General features: G+C 44.2%; 1 protein-coding gene across 4 annotated transcripts in view; it reads right to left on the reverse strand.

Annotated features, from left to right (window-relative positions):
• CHGB (chromogranin B) overlaps positions 1 to 19,418 on the reverse strand; it is a 79,347-nt gene extending 59,929 nt beyond the window's left edge. Inside the window, exons 1-4 of one of the 4 annotated variants that reach the window (XM_064446707.1) lie at positions 19,337 to 19,418; positions 18,831 to 18,910; positions 17,993 to 18,110; positions 14,460 to 14,629 (exon numbers count right to left, since the gene is read on the reverse strand). In XM_064446707.1, coding sequence (XP_064302777.1) covers positions 14,460 to 14,622 — 163 coding nt within the window. In that variant the 5' untranslated portion in view covers positions 14,623 to 14,629; positions 17,993 to 18,110; positions 18,831 to 18,910; positions 19,337 to 19,418. Of the gene's footprint in view, positions 1 to 14,459; positions 14,630 to 17,992; positions 18,111 to 18,830; positions 18,911 to 19,125; positions 19,310 to 19,336 lie in introns of those variants that run through there. The other 3 variants (XM_064446708.1, XM_064446706.1, XM_064446709.1) reach the window with 3 other exon arrangements.
• Positions 19,419 to 20,233: the final 815 nt, after the last annotated feature.

Here is a 20,233-nt window from a genome sequence, read left to right on the forward strand (position 1 = left end):
GTTTTGTGTAACAGGGCAGGTGACTGACAATTACAAGGCAAACCCCCTACTTTTAGAATCAGACCAGGGAAAAAAAAAATAGTAAAAATCTTGCTCATGGAGTAATGAAGAAACATCCTTTGTTACTGTACAAGTTCACTGCTTACACAATTGCAGGTACTTCACACAGGCTCATACACTTTATCTCAGCGACATTCAGAAACGCTTAAGATATACTGGTATTTTAGCACACAGCGCTCTGGCGCATGTTGCTTACATAAGCTATCCCTGTAAATGGGTAATAAAAGAAAGAACATTTTTTGATTTATTTAGGCAGCTTCAGGGGGCTGTTTGCCACCTCAGCAGTAACTATGATGAATTACATAAAAGCACTGTCAGAGTGGGAAGAACACTCACGTACAACCATGCTCCAACATGTGGCATGATGCAAACTGCTATCTTTCCATGGACTGCACCAGAGGCAAAGCTTTCCAACACAAGCAGTGAGGCTGGGTGCAGGGCAGGTGACACATACATCCACCAAAGAGGCATACACTTCAGAAAATCAAGCAGAAGTGAAAGCTACTGCAAGCAAAACAGCTTATTTAAGAGAACAAACATGGAAACAAGAGCTTTTGAAAATATTTGAGGAGTCACATTTCTTATTTATGTGTAATATCACCAGAGTATCAACTCTCCATCTAAACTACAAACATTGCTCGCAACTCGACTGGAGGTGATATGCCCAGAGCATCTGATTATGTGGGAAGCTCAGGGGTTTACTGGAAGCTCTGCAGCATCAATACTTGGGCTCTCTGCCTTGAGTACAGCTGCATTTCAGGCTGATGCAGATATACTGCTTCCCCAAATGCCCATGCTAACCTGGATAACCCACACAGCACCATGCTATCAAAGAAATACCCTAGCAGGCTGGCACAGGATGGCCTCAGCATGGCTTTCCAAGCCAATATGCCCTTTTCCATTGTTCTGTCCTAGCCCGACATCCTTCATGATTTAAACTTGGGATTTTTAAGCCATTTTCACAGATCTTTACCACCCACACATACGCGATGCAGCTGACAAGCTGACACCAAGGCATGCTCTGCAGACAGCAAGGAAGGGTAACGCTGGTTTTACATAACAAGGTTATCACAGGCATTTCCTGTTTTGCCACTTGCTGGCCACTCAACACAGATATATACATCTTGGGTAATTTTTGCAGTTGCATTATCTGCACTGCAACAACACCATAATACTAAGCTGCAAAGAGCAGCTTTATTATACAAGAAAGGAGTAAACACGTTGGGAGGCTCACACAAAAGAATCTAACATTAATGAAAAGATACCAGGAACAAGTGTCCAGGTAACAGGAACACACTCCTCTACAGCCTTTCCCAGTTATTTCAATTACTTAAAGATCCATGGCATGCATTTTCATTTTTCTTCAAGAAAAAAAGAAGTATTTTGTGGAGATGTTTCAGCTGTACAGCAGTTCTTGCACTCCAAAGTGACTGGAAAAATTCATGCATATACCAGCATGTTTCACAGCTGCTATTACTGCATTATTGTAGCACTTTATTATAAAAACATATACCCTGGCTTACAGGCCTCATGAATGCTTTGTAGCTTCTCCTCTCCAGCTGTTAAGGAAAACTGGAGTTTCGCTGAAATTGTTTCCTACAGAAGATGCTTCTCTTCCTTAAAAGCAGAACTAAAAATGGGATAAGTCTAACCAGGACACCCTACAGCAGAGTCTGCAGGAGTTAACCGTCCAACCCCTTTGTGTTCCCACTCCACTCTGTGGTCTTTTCCCCTGTGTAACTCTCATGTCAATGAATCTTTTAATGCATACTTCTTGCATGATTTTAAAGCTAAAATCACATCTTAAAGGTTTGGGTTTCTTTTTTTTTTAAAAAAAGGGAACAGAACCTTTTTCTCCACAGTAGTAGAGGAATTGAACTTCTTTCTTTGCCTCTCAATGTTTCAAACATAAAGCACTCACTGCTCAGACATACACTGAAATCTCATTCATATTAACCTTATTTAGACATAAACCAGCACGAAAAACCCAACCAAACTTTTACAGGAACAGCATTGCAAGAGGGATGGAGCACTTGCTAGATTTCACATCAGAAAGATGAGGGAATCAGACATTCAGTCTGCTTAGGGAGGGGGCAGCTCCTAATCCAGCACAAGAGTAGATCTGGAAGGATGCATTCACCTCCCAGCCATGCTCTGAGGTGTCACAGCCTCTATACATCAGATCATGGGGAAATCCTGTTAAAGCTTTGGTGTTGTAAAGAAGGGTCATTTTATGAAATCCTCTCCTATGGGTCTCTGAAGAGAGATTCTCAAGGTTGGGAAACAACACAGCAGAGAATGAAGGTCTGTATTCCTGCAGCACAGCCTTCATCCAGACTCTGCAAAGAAGTCTGGGAGAAAAAACAATGACTCTGTCCTTCTGGTGCACACAAGTGGCACCCAAATTCACCACAACATAGGAAAGCAGAGGACATTCTCCCAGCCCTCTGCACTTTGCTTGGAGAAATACTTTTTGGATACCTGGATCCAAACAACATGAACACACTAATCTATAGTCACTTCTCAACAGTAACCAGTACAGCTATGGAAGGTTATCTAGGAATTCAGCATATAAAATTGTAACTTGTCCAAGAAAGTACTGCAGTTAAAATGGTAACCCAAGGTGACAGGTAAAGAAGTAATGCTGCCCAGCTTCCACACACATGTAAAATATTCTCTCCATCACTGCCATTGCTGTCTGTCTTCCCATACCCTTCCAGCCCCCCAGTTACATCAGTGATTGCTCCTAGAGCTTCTCCGCTTTGAAATTATAACAAGATTAATCAAAATCTATTAGCTAGAGATTAAACAACAAAACCCATTTTGCACAGGATTCCTGACCTCTCCCTCAACTTCACAGACACTTTAATGTCTTCTTTCCCTTTCCTGAATCCTGCACTTTCTTCCATTCAACCCATATACTTTCTACTGGCACTTCAGCACCCTTGCACAGAGCGACAATATTGCTGAAGGGCATGAAGTTGGGCAGTGAAGCTGATGAGGATCTCTACAAGAGCAGCCTGTGCTTTCAATTATAATCATGTGAAGGAAATGGCTCCTGTTGCTTGCTCAAGGCCAGCCTGAGTGAGAATCATGTGGTAAAAACAGTCCCCGGGCAAGATCAAGATGATGAGTCAAAACAAGGCATTCATCTCTTTTATAAAAATCTAATGGAACTTGAAGAATTTATACTGCAGCTTTGCACTAAAATAACTGTCACAGGAAAATAAGAATCTCTAACCCCCTTCTTCCTGCCTGTGACAAGCCAGAGGCTCATGTTATTGCAGACCAGACTCGACTGCTCTGTAGCATTCAGTAAATCCATGCAGCCATACACAGAAGCATGGAAGGGCACCAACACCAGTGTGTGAAACTGGCATCATGGGCATTAGTGTATTTTGCAGTCATGCTCTTGAAGGACTAGACAAGGAATGATATTTACTTGCTGAAATATCATTACAGGCCATGCTGGCTACCCAGAGACGTACCAGATGCCACACAGACCTGTTAACACAGGCCTTCCCTGAAGATTCTGGAGCCCAACTAAAGATAATTTATAGACAAATTTGTTTCAGATGGGAGCTCAGTGTAGTGAAGGCAGCCATCTTGAGTGGACCTTTGTTAATAGTTGGGACGATTAACTTCAGTAAACACTCTGCTCCCTCCAGCAGCATCAGTTGACTGCCAACATCCAGTTGTTCCAGGACAGATCCATTTCTACTGTTGACTCCAAGGGGTGAGGAACAGACCTGATGTTTTTGAAAAAGCTAAGTAGAGCTAGAAAAGAAAGCCTCAAGCACAGAAGAAACTTCACACTACATATGCGATAAAAACCTATTTACAGAATGGGGAAGCCCAGGGAATCACCCATTAAAGAGGAACCCAAAGCAAGGACCAGCTTTTCAGCCACATCTGCACCGTATTTTGCAGCTTTACAGAGCCAGTAGGATCTGCCTACCGAAGGACACCCCCACCCCGACCTGGTATCAATCTGTATCTTGTCAGTAAAAATTCTTGAGGTCTTCTTGTACTACCTTAGAAATTCTTATTTGTCCCCATAATGTTTAACAGCATCATGGTAGTTACAAACGATGGCTGAAAGGCACAGGCTTCATATAGCCTAAACTTGTCTATCATCCCTCTATAAAGCACATACTTGAATGGTTTCTGTTCCCAGTATACAATTTTCCATCTCAAAGGAGTCCTCATCTGCACCTCAGAGGATAGAAAATTATTCATAAAGAATTGAAAAAAGTCTTGTTCTCTGTCATTTATTTACAGGATTTAATTCCTTCTTATTTAAACAGCTAATGCTCACTAACTGTCCTGGTAAAATAAAACAGCATTGGCATAAGTATGTACAAAACTGCTTCGCAGCCACCTTAGGAACAATTGCCATAAAGACTTTACTGCAGTCTGAACTAGATCAGGTCACAGCAAAGGACAAACACTGAGAGCTATGATAAGAGACATAAAAGCCCAGGTTGGAATGACAGTTTAGATAAAGATAAGGAAGAAATGGCCCACAGGAACTCTTATACCACAGCCACAGGGCAAGGTGAGATTAAAAGACCCCAGTCCCACTGGTGGCCTGACACAGCTCTACACACCTATTACAGGTCCCACTGTCTGGTACTGATGTGTGCTGATAGCATGGCTGTTATTGACAGCAAATGAACTAGGCCCCTCTCACCCCAGACAACTGGTAAAAGATTAATGAGATCTAAAATAGATATATATTGTTTGTATATGCCATGTGTGCACTTTTTAGAGCTCTATGATATTCTATCACTAACAGTCAAACTGCTGTTGTCAGTGTGAAGTAAAGCATTCATAGCCGGCCATCTCCAGTAGATGGAGCTTAAAGAAAAGCAATAAATGCATTTGTTATGATAATGGAATTAGCTATTTGGCATCCTGAAAGCAGGTACAAACTTTTGTGCAGCCTCCTTTTTGAAACTAATACCAATAATGGTTTGTTACCATGACATTTTATATAGATATGCAGATTCCCCTCCCTGCTTGATATTCAGTAAATCCCTGCTCTGGCTACTGAAGTAGGATCACATTTCTTTTCCTGAACGTGACCCATAGGTCATCAGGGTTCAGTCTGATGTTTTTAAATCACTAAAACAATCTTCCCATTTTAGTTTTGCCATTTCAAATCTAAGCCAAATCCTTGAGCTTTATAACCAGGAAGAAACGGAAAACTGCCTTGGAAAACACAAGGACTACTACGAGCACAACAAACATCAAAGGCAGATGCAGAGCAAACATTTTATTGAAAACTGTGCCAACAGGGTTTTGAAAGTAAAGCTGATAAAAACTGTGAAGTTCCCTGAAATAAAAGTCCAGTAATAACAGTTGATTTACGGATCCTGTTGAAGACACAGCACACAGCACAGGGTGGGAGGACAGCATTTAGGACTTCTGGTCTTTAATTACAGGCTGTCAGAGTAAATATTTCCATGCTGTTTCAAGGACCATCTACTGAAAGGTCTGTATACTTTTTAGGGTAAAAAGGACTGCATTACCTAGAATTCACAGCAGGTAGGTGGCTGTATACAGACAGTGGAGATGTGGGGTGGGGAACACACCACTGTCGTAAGGGACCTTAGGCATGAATGCATTCAAAGACATAATCTTCCCCAGCACGATGGGGAACATCCTGGAGTGGTGCAAACAACTTAGCAGCAAGCCAGCCAGTCAAAAATCAAGAAAAAAGGAACTAAGGACATCTAGATAAGAGTCAGAACAGTAGCTGAAATCAACATACCTTGTAACACACTGTGACAAGATTACCCGATGGGCCAACTCATGACCATCTGTGGAAGAAGGACCCAGAGTTCACGTAAAGCACAGAAAAAAACACCACTTCAACAAACCACTAGGGACCACTGCAGACTGCCTGATATCTCTTCAGAGGTTCCTAAGGGACTTAAAACTCACAGGTAATTAAGATGCAAGTATTATAATTAGTTCAAAAAATTGGAATGAATATGTATAATTATTCCAGGAAGTTTAATGCATATGTACATAACTAAGCAATATAAGCTCTGTCTATCGCAACTTGCGGTATGCACACTAGAAGGAATTATCCCCCGTGCATCTGGCGCTGTAATAAAGAATGCCTGCTTTTTAATACTACGTTGGTGTTAAGGAGTTTAATTCCTGATTTCAGTGACACCACCACAATTTAGCACAGAGTAGGAGACAAGGCAGTGAAAGTGCAAAAGCAAGGAATATTATAAGGGAAGGAAGAAGAGAACAAAGTATGTGAACATACTGCAACAAACAAAAAGGCCAGGAAAGAGCAAAAGACAACTTTGACCTACCTGCAGGGATCCTAGACTTTAATATTACTACATAGCAAGAGACCTTTCAACACAGCACCTTTTTGAGACCACTGTCCTAGCCCAGGCATAGTTCAGTGCCCAGCAAGGAAAGACTTCCCTTCCTCCAATATAAGTACCAAATTGTGGAGAAATACAAGTACCAAATTGTGGAGAAAAAAGCTAGCAAAACAATGCACAAAGAATTAAAAGCAAGGACAGACTGCTCTGAGCTGTGTCACAGACATTGCACTGTGCACTGTTCTTGTCCCCACATCTCTAAAACATCATTGACAAACTAGAAGGGACACACAGAAGGATAGTCTAAAGCTGCCTAAGTCTTGGAATGGCTTTTCTTTGAGTTAAAAGTAAAATACACCAGGTTTCTTTAGCCTGGAAAAATACATCAGGGAGAATGTGTGAGATGTCTGTAAGACCAAAAATGGCTTGGAGAAAGAAACAGCAGTGATCATATACTGTTTCTTAGCCTGCAGGAACTCAGGTGATCCAGGGGACCAAAGGAAGCAAAAGAGGCAAAACTAAGCCAGTGGTTCCCCACAGTCTCCCTCCCACATTGAGAAAGAGAGAGGTCCAAAAGCAGTTAGACAAATTCCTGGAAGGGTCTCATTCGTGAGGAGCTAGTGACACAGTGATACGCCATCTGTGGCTCCTAAACCAGAAGTCTTGGAACCTAAAGGCTTGCAGGGACAGGATCACTTCTGTTTGTACTGCTCCTTAAATATCACTGTTACCTCCTGCTGAAGACAAGTTACCACTCAATCAATCTTCACTCCGACCCACTTTAGGCATTTTCATACTACCCTGTCCTGCATTTTCTTCTCTGAAGATGCTTCCTGTTGTATTGTGTGTCAATCAGAACTGACAAAACCACTTAAATCGAAAGTTCATTTGGGTGAGGCCTTGTCAATCAGACTCTGACGCCTTATGTCTCCAAGCAAGGTAGCTCAGTATTTGCAAATGAGGAGTCTGAAGCATTTAAGAGAAAGCTCCACAAAGCGAACAGTGTCTGAAAAAAAAAAAAAAATCTGACATATTTTTGCACACAGGAAAACAAAACCTCACTAAAAATCTTTTGCCAATGTAGGGGATGCAGATTATACATTCAGTTAGTAAGCCTTGCTATGTATAAGCAGACTATTGACTACAGCACACAGTTGTGCTGCACAGTTGTTCCCTAGCACCTACAAGAGACAAACTCCCACGCTCTCATTTATGCACAGAACCGCAGAATCCAATCAGACAGCTACAGTGCATAAGTGCAACTCCTTGTCTTTGTTACTGAAGCATTTCTTCTGGACTTGATTTCTAATTATTAAAGGTTTAATACAAACTTCATTTTAACAGAACCTCTACAGAGGTACTCTGAAGCATTACAGTTTAAAAGGCAAGTCACATGTCTCCTTTTTTTCCCGTACTAAGTATAGTGCTTTAATGCTCCTTAAAATAGCATTAGTTTTCTTCCTTAGATTGTAAAGAATAAAGCACTGCCTTTTTCTCTTCCATGATTTGTTTTTGGCTAGATGTTTTATGTAACACATTCCTGAAAAAATATTTTACAAAAGACGTAAGACCTTCAGCAACTCAGTGGTGCTGGGTGCTTTATTTTTGTGTCATGGAATTTCCCTGTATTCCTTTTATGTAAGGTAGCATGAATCCCACTTTGCAGCTTCATTCAATATTCAACACAACTGGGCCACAAAGAAATGCCTGGAAAATGAATGCAGCCAAACTCACCAGCACCATGTAGTTACTTGACCCAAGGGCTTGCCTATGACTTCAGTGGAGCTACATAAATTCAAGTCCATTGAGCATCTGCCCCCACTGGATCACATCATCTATACAAAACTATTAGTATTTGAAACATTTCACCTTTTTTTGCCTCTTGAGAAGACTAGAATATTAAGAAAAATCTATTATTTTCATCCTATTTGAGAGTGTACTTGGTTAGAAATCATTGATTAAAAAAATACACATTCACTTGAAAATAGGTGCTTCTATGCCTTTGGTAACTTAAACGAATCACCCACCTTGACAAATAACTGGATGTTTATACCAGTATCAGGGACAAAGGAGAAAGTTGCTATAAACAACTTTTGGAAAGGGTAAAAATATGACAGTTGCACCCAAAAAAGCATCATATAACCATTCTTTAAAGACTCTTCATTTACATAACAAAATCAGATCCAGCACTGCTGTAAATGTAACAGACAGAAGTAGGAGGGCTATTCCCAGACAAAACCAAACACCTCACCAACAGACAACATCAGCCACCTTATGCCAAGACCCATGCAGTAAACAATGTGCAACCAACATTCCTGAGAAGTATTCCCACATCAGCCTTGGGGATTGTTTAGCATCGCTTCTCAACAGTAGTAAATTGAGACAGGTCTGAGCTCGGCACAGTGACATACAACCCCACCACCAGCTGAAGGAAAAAAAAATAAATTGCTATCCCTCTAAGTTCCAAGCATGCAAAGCTGCTAGCATCTGAAACGGGTAATACTGCCCACTAGAGGGCAGCAGGAAACAAACCAAAACCAATAAAACACCCAAAAATTCCCGTAATAGGGACCATGATCTTCAGCAAGGCCGAGGGAGTTAGGCACAGGTAATCTACCAAAAAAAACCCCATTAGTTCCGATGGTGTTTGGTGAAGAAGGTTTGCAAGTGGGAGAGCGTGTTTACTTCCTGCAAAGGAGACTCTTCATAACAGCACAAAGCACACTTCTACAGCACCCTCCCCTTCATCTCCACATCAAGCAAAAAAATTAAGATATTCTTTGGGCAATCTATAACTTCCTGGTAAAGGGAGTCTATCAGAAGTTTCTGTATCTAACCACAGCAGCCAGGACTGCAAGTACAAGTCCTTCTTAGCTCAGCTTTCGCTCGGTCTGAAAGTGATTTTAAATATCATGCATGTTTTGGATTTACAAAGTTAACATAGACTACTTAAATGAGAATATATATAAAAGTCTTTAGCCTTCAGGTTGTCTTCAGCATGGTCAGACAAAAGTGAGTTTGGAAATTCTGCTACTTTTGGTAATAGTCATAGCTGAGACAGCCAAGCTATAATTTCTATAGCAAGTAATGAATGAACACAGTTAAGTTCTGAGCTGAACTGAACTGAACCTGTAAGCACCCATGAAGTGCCAGCCCTGAAAGCTTGCTGCTGACATGACCAGTACAATCTGCACCTTTCATTTTCGGCTTCTGTGTCAGCACTTGCGCACAATTCCCATACAGAAAAAGTACAAACCATGCCAGACTTCTTCAGTAAACACAACTGACTTCTGCAAAAGAGATTAAGCAACTCTTGACAGGCAAGTGGATGTGGTAAACAGGAGAGAGCATTTAAGGACAAGTCAGAACACATGCACCAACATTAGCATGACTCCTCAGATGCTAATAAAAGACATAACAACCCACTGCAAAACTAAGCATGTAAATTCACTGGGAATACGCAGCTTTTTTTTTTTTTTTTCAGAGAAATCATAATCACCTATAGAACTGAATGTGGTGTTAATAGGTTGGATATCTCTGCTTTGTTTAACACATGTGCTTGGTCAACTGAAACCCCAGAAGCAACCATAACAGTCCAAAAATCATAATGGCTTTTATTTTTAAACTGGGATAATCTTGTGATCAGGTGTCTTCTTGATGTGAGCAGCAATTTCAGCAGCAGTGTCATGGCCCAGACAGACTGATCTGCCTGGAGCCAGTGAGTCTCTGGTGAAATGGTTCTGTTCCACTTCCCCCAAGCTCTCATGACTTCTTCCAAATGGACTATTTTTGAAGGAAGCCTACAAAAAACATGATCGATCAAAAAGAACCTACAGCCTGGGTCCCCCCATTGTAAAAGCAGTAATACTCTAACACCACTTTTTCCAGAAGCCACCATTATGGAAAAACTGTAACCCCATATGAAAGACAGGACACATTGCAGACCACTGTATCTTGGCATACATCTGTGCTGCTGCCAGAAAGAGCAGCTGTCCCCATCTCTTCCACACAAATATTCATGTGGCTGCCCAGCAAGCTAGGTCAATTCTCTGAGCTGACTCCTTGTGTGGCCACCTGAGAACCAGTGCTAAGGATGGAACAGGAATAAGAAGCACAGTCACGGCAGACTGGAACTCTCACTGAATTAGAGAGGTCAGGGCAGTCCATGGAAAGAAAATAACCAAAGGTATGCCTGGGCTCAAACCAGAAGCAAATTGCAGGAACAGAAGTAGTGCTTTTGGAGAAGCACCTAAAGGTTGACATCCCCAAACTGGCTTTTATAATTTATTTTCTTTAAAAAAGCTAGCCAGCTTTTAGATATACACAGGCCTCTCCAATCACACAGTGAACTCAGTCTTCCTGCTCCCACCATTTCCTCAGCATCATCCTTCCTCTCCTACTGTCATCTTTCCTCTATTTTCTCTGCTCCTGTTACGCTACATTTTCCTGTACCTTCCCCTTCCAATGGATGACCCTGTCTACCCATCCATTCTCCTGAGGACACAGTTTTTAAACTACTTTTCATTACAAAGAAAAAGCAATTAAGGGACAAGCTACAGGACAAACAAGACGACACACACACACCCCCTCCAAAGATCGTTAGCCCCAGGGAACCACCATGCAGGCAGATGGGCTTGAGCTCTGCCCATCCTTCAGACAGGCAGTGTCCCAAGCACGGTGCCATCGCTGAGCTCTCTAACGTTGCCTCCAGGCTTGGTAGCATCACTCCAGGGCTGTGCTGGCAAACCCTGCTCTGTCAAACTATGCAGCATAGGCAGAGCCCAGGACCCCGCCAGCACCACATCCGTAGTCTATTCTCTAACCTTTTTTTAGGCTGCAATTTTTCCAGGCAAACATTGTTTCCACTGTCCATACAGTTTCAGTGTTCAGTGCCCTACATCAAAAAGGAACGCTGCCAGTGACTTATTTCATTGTAAACAACTTTATTAGCTGCCTTTCAAATATTAATCCAAGTAATTTAAGGCCTCTTCCCACACACACCTGAGCACTACCAAGTAAGAACTTCTGCTGGCAATTTTTCTTAATCCTGAGGAAGTAGCAAGGTGTTGCTGCAGCATTGTGCAACTGAGTGATGCAGATTGGAAACATTCCAGTATGGAAAAAAAAAAACCAACCAAAAAGGAAGCATACTGAAAGGTTCACTGATCCAATTTAATTTTCTCAGTCTATCACCATTTAAACACTTGAACTCACAATGACAACAAGCTAAAAGTATGCATGTTTGTTGCAAGAGCAGAACCCTCGCTCCCGCACAAACTGTAAAACCACTCATTTATACACAACTTAGATATTTAGTAGTATTCCCAAAGGACTAACGTTTTCTTGCCTAGGGATGCTTGTTTTCACGGCTAATAGGTACTACCTTCTTCTATTGTAAGTGATGGAGCCTTTCTAGACTAGTAAGACCTATTACCAGTGACTCAGGAACTAGGAATACCTCCATATCCACTTCCAACTCCTGGGGCTGTGATGGCATCATATTTCAGTCAGTCTCTGTCCAGTTCATGTGACAGATGTCAGAAAACACAGCCTATGCTGCCAGTCTGCTTCTTTGCTAAGGAAGGTGTCACATTCTCAGAGACCTAATGGCCTTCAAAATGCTTTTGAATCACTAAGGAAGATCCCCACCCCTAATAAAAACCTTTCAAGTTTTATAAGAACACCCATCATGTATCCTGCCCAAGCCCTGGGATGCAATCTTCTGGTCATACTGTGGGGTGCAAGCTATAGCCACTCCTGCTCTCCTAATTTATCTTGTGTCACAGAAGCAGCTCACAACCTCTCACGAGAAAACAAACATGCAAAGGAGCTTCCTTTCTCAAAACATGTTTGACAGAACTTGCTTGTTCAAGAGCATCTGATGCAGATAAACTGTTTTTAAAATGATCCTCCTGCCTCTTCTGCCACACTCACCAAACTCAATGGCTTAGAAAGCTGAAGTTGCGTCAAAAAAGAACGAGAGTTCAAGTGAGTATGTATATTGGTTTGACACTGTTACAATGAGAAAGGAACAGAGAAGTTCAGAGCATGAATTGAGTCCAATGGGATGCTGGGTTATTTCACTCCCAGGAGCACAAGCATTTTACAGCATGCATCCCACAGTTATTGCCAAGTGGTTTCAGTTGTGAGGGGTCTCTAAAACAGATGACAAAGGAGAGGGTTCATAGGCCTCATCTGCCCTCCTCAGCACACCTGGAATCCCTGCTGACACCAGAGGGTGTTGGAGACAGCAAGGAGGCAGGATCTGGCCTCTCAGCATATCTTGGTGCTGAGCTTCAGTTACATACTCCATACATGCACCATAAGTGACTTGACCAATGCTGTCATTTGGGTTTAGAGCTGCCTATCTTCATTTCTGCCTATGTCACCGCTGCTATGCCTCAGACCAGTCTTAGGACTGATGAATAGTCATGCAGTTCTTCTGTGCATCCCATTCATCAGAGCAATCAAGTCCAGTTGCCCCGAGCCACACTAAATCATGTTTGAGCAACTAAGCTGCCCTACAAACATTGCAGGAACTGCCCCACAGCTCCCAGAATTTCTTCATACCTGTGACATGGGGCTTGTGAAATCTGAGTAGACAAATGCTTTCCAGCCCATCTCACTGTTACAGAAACTTCCCCATCCTCTCCCCCCAGGACAGCAGAAAAGGCTTGCTCAGGACATTCATCATAGTGGTGTTCACCACTCTTATGCACAAAAAAATAAAGCAAAACCTCAAACCAGACACACTATTTCTCTAATGCAATATGGATCATGGAATGTGATATGGATCATGGTTTAAAGCAGAGGTTACAGTAGAAGATTTACACCATTAGTAATATAAGACACGTGACTTCCTGGTCTGCATAGGAAAACCAAAGCAAGGATTGGTATCTAGTGTTCGCAGATTTCATTACAGTTCTGGCTGTCCCACAGTCAGAGGCGAAGACAACTGCACAGGCAAGTAGTCAACATCAACAGAGTTAGACTAGTTTGGTAAATCCTGCTGCTTAGCTGTTTATCATGCAAAATAGTGGAATTCCCACTGAAAAAATTCAACACATCTAATTCCAACCTGACTTCTTGGAACTAGGCCAAAGTAAACCACACAGTGCCAGAGGAAGAAGAGGGGCCAAACTCTACTTTTACACTACTTAAAACTCCAAAGCAACCAGAAATGTCATCAGTGACATTTCACCTGCTCAGGTGCCTTGACAAACCATCTCCACACATTATTTGTTGACCAGATTTTACACACACACACCCCCAATATTAAATATAATTACTAAAACTTTCATCTCAGACAGTATGAATACATGGCAAGAAGTGTCACTGGACCAGTGCATTTTGTATTCACACTTCTTGCCATATATTCACATTGACTGGGCTGAGGGGTGTAGTAATCAGAATGAGCCAGCTATTCCTTCATCTTCTCAGACACACCATTACTCCTGAGAATCTGCAGCAGGCGCTGACCTAAAATGCTACTTCTACAGGAGTCAGTCCTCCTTCAAATGAGGTAACTGCTGTCTTCCAAGAGTTGAACTGAAGTGGTTCTCATCACACTCGTGTCATTAGCACAAGCAAACATTCACTGTCATAATTTTAAAGTAATGGGCAACAGAGGCCACATCCTGAGCTCATGAGTGGAAGATACATGATGAGCATGTGAAGAACACAATGAAGTTTAAAAACATTTCTTACTAACTATGGTAATTTGAGACTGTAATTCCTACTGATGCCTGGAGGATTGCTCTGTATGTCAGTTCAGGTAACTCTCTTCGTCTGAGAAGACACTAAACATGAAGAAGTGGTGTTGTCAAAACATTAGCAGCTGATGGCATCCCTCTGAACTCTTCTCCTGTGTCTCATCAATACACAGTTCACACTGTATCTGTTAAGCTGGAACAGAGTATAGTTATGGTAGATGCATGAGGCAGATGCACCGGTATCAGACTGCTATTACTCAGTCAAATGACACATAGCTTAAATAGATAATGTACTGGCTGAAGAAAGAGCATGTGGAGAGGCAGAAGCTGTTACCTGTTGGTGGAGAGGGAAATGTATCCACAGAACAAAAAAGCTCCTCACTGTTTTCAGAGCTGTGTAGAGGCAGAAAGCGCTCTGCTAGGTCACAGACAGAGAGTAGGTCCAATATGCTGCTCTCTTCTGAGTGATGACTCGGTGACATCTCTTTCCCTTCCATGGTCCCACTGCAGAAGATGCAAATGCGGCTGAGCTGGGTTTTTAGAGCATGAAAATCTAAGCAGAAGTCAACACAAATTATCTGGCATTTTTGCACTGCTTTATGAGCTGAGGGAATCTGTTCTCACATATTTGTACTTCATTTAAGAAAATAAGAGCGAATTTAAAGATGTAAAGGAAGAACAACAGCAAAACCCACAGACAACAGCTCTCAGTCCTAAGTAGGATAACTAGGAGTCTACAACAAATCTGACTTTAGGCTTCCCAGAGGTACAGATTCAGGCCGCAAAACTAGAATGCTATGGGTATATTCCCTTCAGGGCATATTATGTGTGCAATGGTATGAGATTCAACAAGGCTAAGTGCTGGGTCCTGCACTTGGATCACAACAACCCCACGCAATGCTACAGGCTTGGGGAGGAGTGGCTGGAAAGCTTCCTGGAGGAAAAGGACCTGGGGGTGCTGGCTGACAGCCGGCTGAACATGAGCCAGCAGTGTGCTCAGGCAGCCAAGAAGGCCAATGGTATCCTGGCTTGTATCAGGAATAGCGTGGCCAGCAGGAACAGGGAGGTGATAGTGCCCCTGTACTCGGCACCGGTGAGGCCGCACCTCAAGTACTGTGTGCAGTTTTGGGCCCCTCGCTACAAGGACATTGAGGCGCTGGAGCGTGTCCAGAGGAGGGCAACAAAGTTGGTGAAGGGTCTAGAGAATAAGTCTTATGAGGAGCGGCTGAGGGAATTGGGGTTGTTTAGTCTGGAGAAGAGAAGGCTGAGGGGAGACCTTACCCCTCTCTACAACTACCTGAAAGGAGGTTGTAGTGAGGCGGGGGTCAGTCTCTTCTCCCTAGTAACAAGTGATAGGATGAGAGGAAATGGCCCCAGGCTGCGCCAGGGGAAGTTTAGATTGGATATTAGGAAAAAGTTCTTCACCGAAAGGGTTGTCAAACATTGGAACAGGCTGCCCAGGGAGGTGGTGGAGTCTCCATCCCTGGAGGTATTTAAAAGAAGGGTAGATGTGGTGCTTGAGGATACGGTTTAGTGGTGGACTTGGCAGTGATAAGTTAGCAGTTGGACTCAATGATCTTAAGGGTCTTTTCCAACCTTAACGATTCTATGATTCTTTGATTTCAAAGAAAACATGTTCTACAGGGTTCCTTTCCACTGACGCTTCTGGAAGTCACAAGTTAAACCCATCCCTCCTGGCTCTGTTCATAAAGCTCATCACACTCACTAGGCAGAAGGAAACAGCATCTTAAAACCTAGTAGTCTCAATCTCACAGGGACGGTAAGGATTTCCTGGTGTGGAGACACTAGGGCAGCTACGTTGCATACCCTGTGCACAGCACTTTGGAAAGCTGCAGCTGAAATATCCCCACATCCCAACACCCTTCTCTTGAGCTCCCTGAACCAGTCCACCACCGCAGAGGGCAAGGACGCCCAGCTGGGTGGACAGCAGGGCAGGGCTGGTGCCATCCAGCTCCACAGCGAGGACCACAGTGGATGGGCAACTCTTTTGGAGAGTATGAAACTAAAGTGTTCCAGTCCAGCAGCTCCAAGCAGAGCCACACAAGTGTCTGGGGCATGAGAGGACTGAAAGGCAGAAACCTGGTAGGGCAGCTCACAGAATGACAGAGAGAAGCAAGTAGAAATCCTTGGGCTGAAGCATAATTCGCACTGATTCACTAAGAGGTGCTCTCTGTAGATCTCAAGGAAAGACACCTGCAAGGAAAGATGCAGAAGAGCCCCAAACACCCTCAGTTTCCTCCTGATACCTCCACCATTAGCCTTTGGCCACCCTGCACAGCCCCTTGTTAGTCAACTGAGACTCTCCACTAACAGTAACAACTCTGAGCAGAGCACTGCTGTAGTCCTGCTCACACCTCTAGCAACACCAAATAGAGCCGGAATTGATCCAGTCCTTACTGCAAGGCCTTATGCCAGAAGAACTTTCAGGCAGGAGCTTCACTTAAACCCCAGTGAGCACTGACGATGAGATTGAGTGGGTAAACGTGAGCTGACATTGTGGTGTCTTCCCCCTCACTCAAGTAACAGATGAAGCTTTAAATGGAAAAAACATGTACAGAACAAGAGTGTCTCTCATGAAATGTGAATTTAGTTCCCAGCTCCTACACAGACTCCAGATTTTCTGCAAGGTTCTTCCTTCATCTGTTTTGTCCACCTATATGCAATAAAAAAAAAAGTTGACTGTGGTTATCTGTGCTGCCCCCTGCTGTATCTTTCTGCTATTTTGGTAAAGAGTGATAGGACAGAGCAACCAGATCCAACAGTCAGGCAATGGCTCTAGACCCTCCAGGCTCAAATTTATTTCCTCTTTCATAAAACGAAGAGAGCAACACACTCTTATCCCTGGGGTGCTGGTAGTGAGGAATGTTACAGCCATAGAGGCCAAAGAAATCCCTAGAAGGCATTAGTACTGAAAAATTAAATAAATACTCACATGCAGATTAAAAAAAAAAAAATCACCACCACTCCTTAGGTGCTTCTTTGTTGAATAAACTTGTAGATAAGATGCACCTCTGACCTTTGCAGAATGCTGACTAACTCGCTAATGAACAGAGTGGAGATGTTGGCTGTGATACTGAAGACCAGCTGCCTTGCCTTGGAGGGACATGCAAGGTCAGTGCAATCACAGAAAGCTTCCAGGAAAAACAGTGTGGAAGGTTAAAAGCAAAACAAAGCTCACAATTCTCTGCCCTCCAACAGTCACATCAGAGGGAAGCTTCAGCTCCATTGCTCTTCATGTCCCAAAACACAGATGATCTGTGCATACGGAACACAGAGATGGAGACACTGCCCTCAAATACTGTTTTTAGGATTTATGCTACCTTTTAAATACATGAATATTTTAGAGAACAAAACTGCCTATTTCAGTCCTTGGTCTGGAGGGGAAAAAAAAAAACCACACCAAAACCCCAACCAATTCTATCCCTCCAAGGGCAAGCGGAAGATGATGGCAACAGAAGCTGCTGCTGTGGTACCACAGCAGCTTAAGGCTGTCATCAGTGTGGGCTGCTGCAATACTGGCTGTTTCTGCCAGCTGCCTGTGCTGGCCTCCTTCCTTGTATTGCCATGGCCGGGCTAACAACATCTGCAGCCACGTAATGATCAGGTTCAGATAAAACAAGTCACTGTTTTTTGGTTGTTGTTTTTTTTTCTAAAAAAAGCTTTCCTTTGGATCAGCTCCCTTTAGTCCTCCAAAAAGTTCAGAGTGCAGTTTGCCCATGTAAGGCAGCGTAAGTCAAGGCTACTGCAGTTCTACTCCCAAAACTGATGGAGAGTTGTGAGGATAAGCAAGACCTCAGCTCAGCTTCAGGCATATGGAAGAGACACACTATGACCTCTATGCCATACCTGGGAACAGCACTGATGCAGAAGCTGTCCCCTTGGACAGAGTCTGGGAGCAAACAGTCTGTCACTACACTTCAGGATTCCCCTCCTTCTTCCTTCAGGGTTTGTCAATCCCAGCTTGCTGGAATGAAACAAACAGGTTGGTTACATGCCTCACATCAGCTGACAGGGCTGACGAACAGTGTGACCTTTCAAAGCACATATGCCAGCCAATGCCAACAGTCAGTCATCACATATGCCACTATGTTTGTTGGGTCTGGCACAGAGAAAGGCTTTTTCTAGGCATCAGAAATAGCACATCTAGTGATGGCCATGAATCTTTTGACAGTGATGGAGACCTCCTGGAAATGGGTTGGCATGCTGTAGAAATAAACCCAAGATTTTTATTAAAAGAAGCTGCCAGATGGGCTGTTTATTCAAAGCCTGTAAAGCAGAGAAGCAAATTACAGCTGGCAGCCTTCACTCCCTCTTGTGGACGAGCAGGTATTTATTTACCCAACAGGTTTATCTAGTTGTGTTTTGACACCAACACTGACAGCCTGTGCTGCGTCAAACCTCGACCAGGAAATGTGTTTTAAGAGGGCCACGAAACCCAGCCTGCAGAGCAAGCCACAGGCCCACAAAACCCAAATTCTGTTTCCCACCCTCTGCCATTACCTCATTATTTTCAGTGAGCAATCAAGACACATACTTTCTGAAGGAAACTGACTTTGTCTCTGGGCCACCCTCAGCCAGCAGCACTGTGCTGCTACCAACAGATCTCCTGGACAAACGCAGGCCGCCGGTCCTGCACAAACAGGTCGACAGCGTGCCATGGCATGTGCGATGGCACTGGCCTTACCGGCTGCCCCACTCAGCTGGTTTGGGGGAGGCGTAGGAGAAGGGTCCTCTTCCTCCCAGTCTCGTTTGTTTCCCCTTTTCCTGCAGGCAGAGATACACGTTATTTCCACAACCACTCCAAAGAGAAGAGAAACGAGAGCAATACAGGGCGGTCCCGTCCCCCCCAGATCCGGCCGCGAGCTAGGCCCCCCCGAAGGGAAAAGCAGGCCGCAGCACGCCACGGATAGCAAAACATCGCAGCGGGGAATAAGGAAAAAGCCAAAAGCACGCCAGGGCTGCCCCGGGCTGGGCCGTACCCCCGCAGCGCCCCTCAGGCACTCGGCCCCGCTGCCGGGTGGGAAACAACAGGCTCGCGCAGGGCCCCCTGACTCCGCGGCCGCCATGTCAGCGAAGGGCAAGGTGAAGCGGGCAGAGCCATCTTGGCTGCGGGCAGGCGCGGACGCAGGGGCCCCGGGCACGGCGCTGAGGTAGGGGCGGGACAGCGGGGAAGCCGGCGCTGACACGAACCCAGGCAGCAGCAGCAAGACGCGGCGCCTCCCTGTGCCGCCCCCGGGCCGGCGAGAGCGTCTGCGCGGGCGGCGGGTCCGCCCCTGGGGGGGGCCTGGGCCGTAGCAGCCCGCGGGGCTGCAGGGGGACTTTGTGTGGGGAGAAGGAAGAGACGGGAGAAAAACACATGCAGAGAATTGAGGGTGGGGAATAGAATGGGGGTGGTCAAAGCTGCTTCCGGTCAGGTTTTCTTCAAAATACATTTAAGCCGGGTTTAGTTCTCTGGATTCTGCGAAGAGAGGTTTTGGTACTACCACTCCTCACCTGCGTGAGGCGAGGGAGCAGCGGTGCCGCCCAGCATCTCCCACACGCTTTTATCTCGTCCCGCTCAGGATTCGGTAGTTTTACACCGCTGCTCTACAAGCTCCGACGCAAGGCGCAGCCTGGAAGAGCCCCGAGGAGTGGCGAGCGCCGGGCTGTGCTGGGTGCGCGGGGTGGAAACAACACAGCGGGGCCCAGAGCGTTATCCCCAAAAGCGGGTTCGTTTTCCCGGTGTGCAAAATGCCAAACTACACACAGAACAGAGGTATTTTACTTAATTCATTTTTGCGTAAAGATTGGTGCTAGGTGGTAACCCACAAAGCTAGCACCCCGCACCCAGAAACTACAAGGCATTTATACAGTTAAATGTGTTGGTCACAGCTAATATTCACACGGCTCAGTGGGTTTATTTCTTTCTCATTTCAACTTAAAGGTACAGCGCCATTTAAATTTATCACGCATGCTCAGAGAGTAAGGGGCTTATTTGAGTGGGGGAGGATTCCTGGCCTATGAGTGTGATTTTTAGTATTATAATGAGGATAGCTCACCTAATGGACACTTTGTTTTAGTTCTTATCAACATCTCAATTAGTTGTTC

The sequence above is a fragment of the Phalacrocorax carbo genome, chromosome 3 (assembly GCF_963921805.1).
Source record: "Phalacrocorax carbo chromosome 3, bPhaCar2.1, whole genome shotgun sequence".
NCBI classification, from domain to species: domain Eukaryota; kingdom Metazoa; phylum Chordata; class Aves; order Suliformes; family Phalacrocoracidae; genus Phalacrocorax; species Phalacrocorax carbo.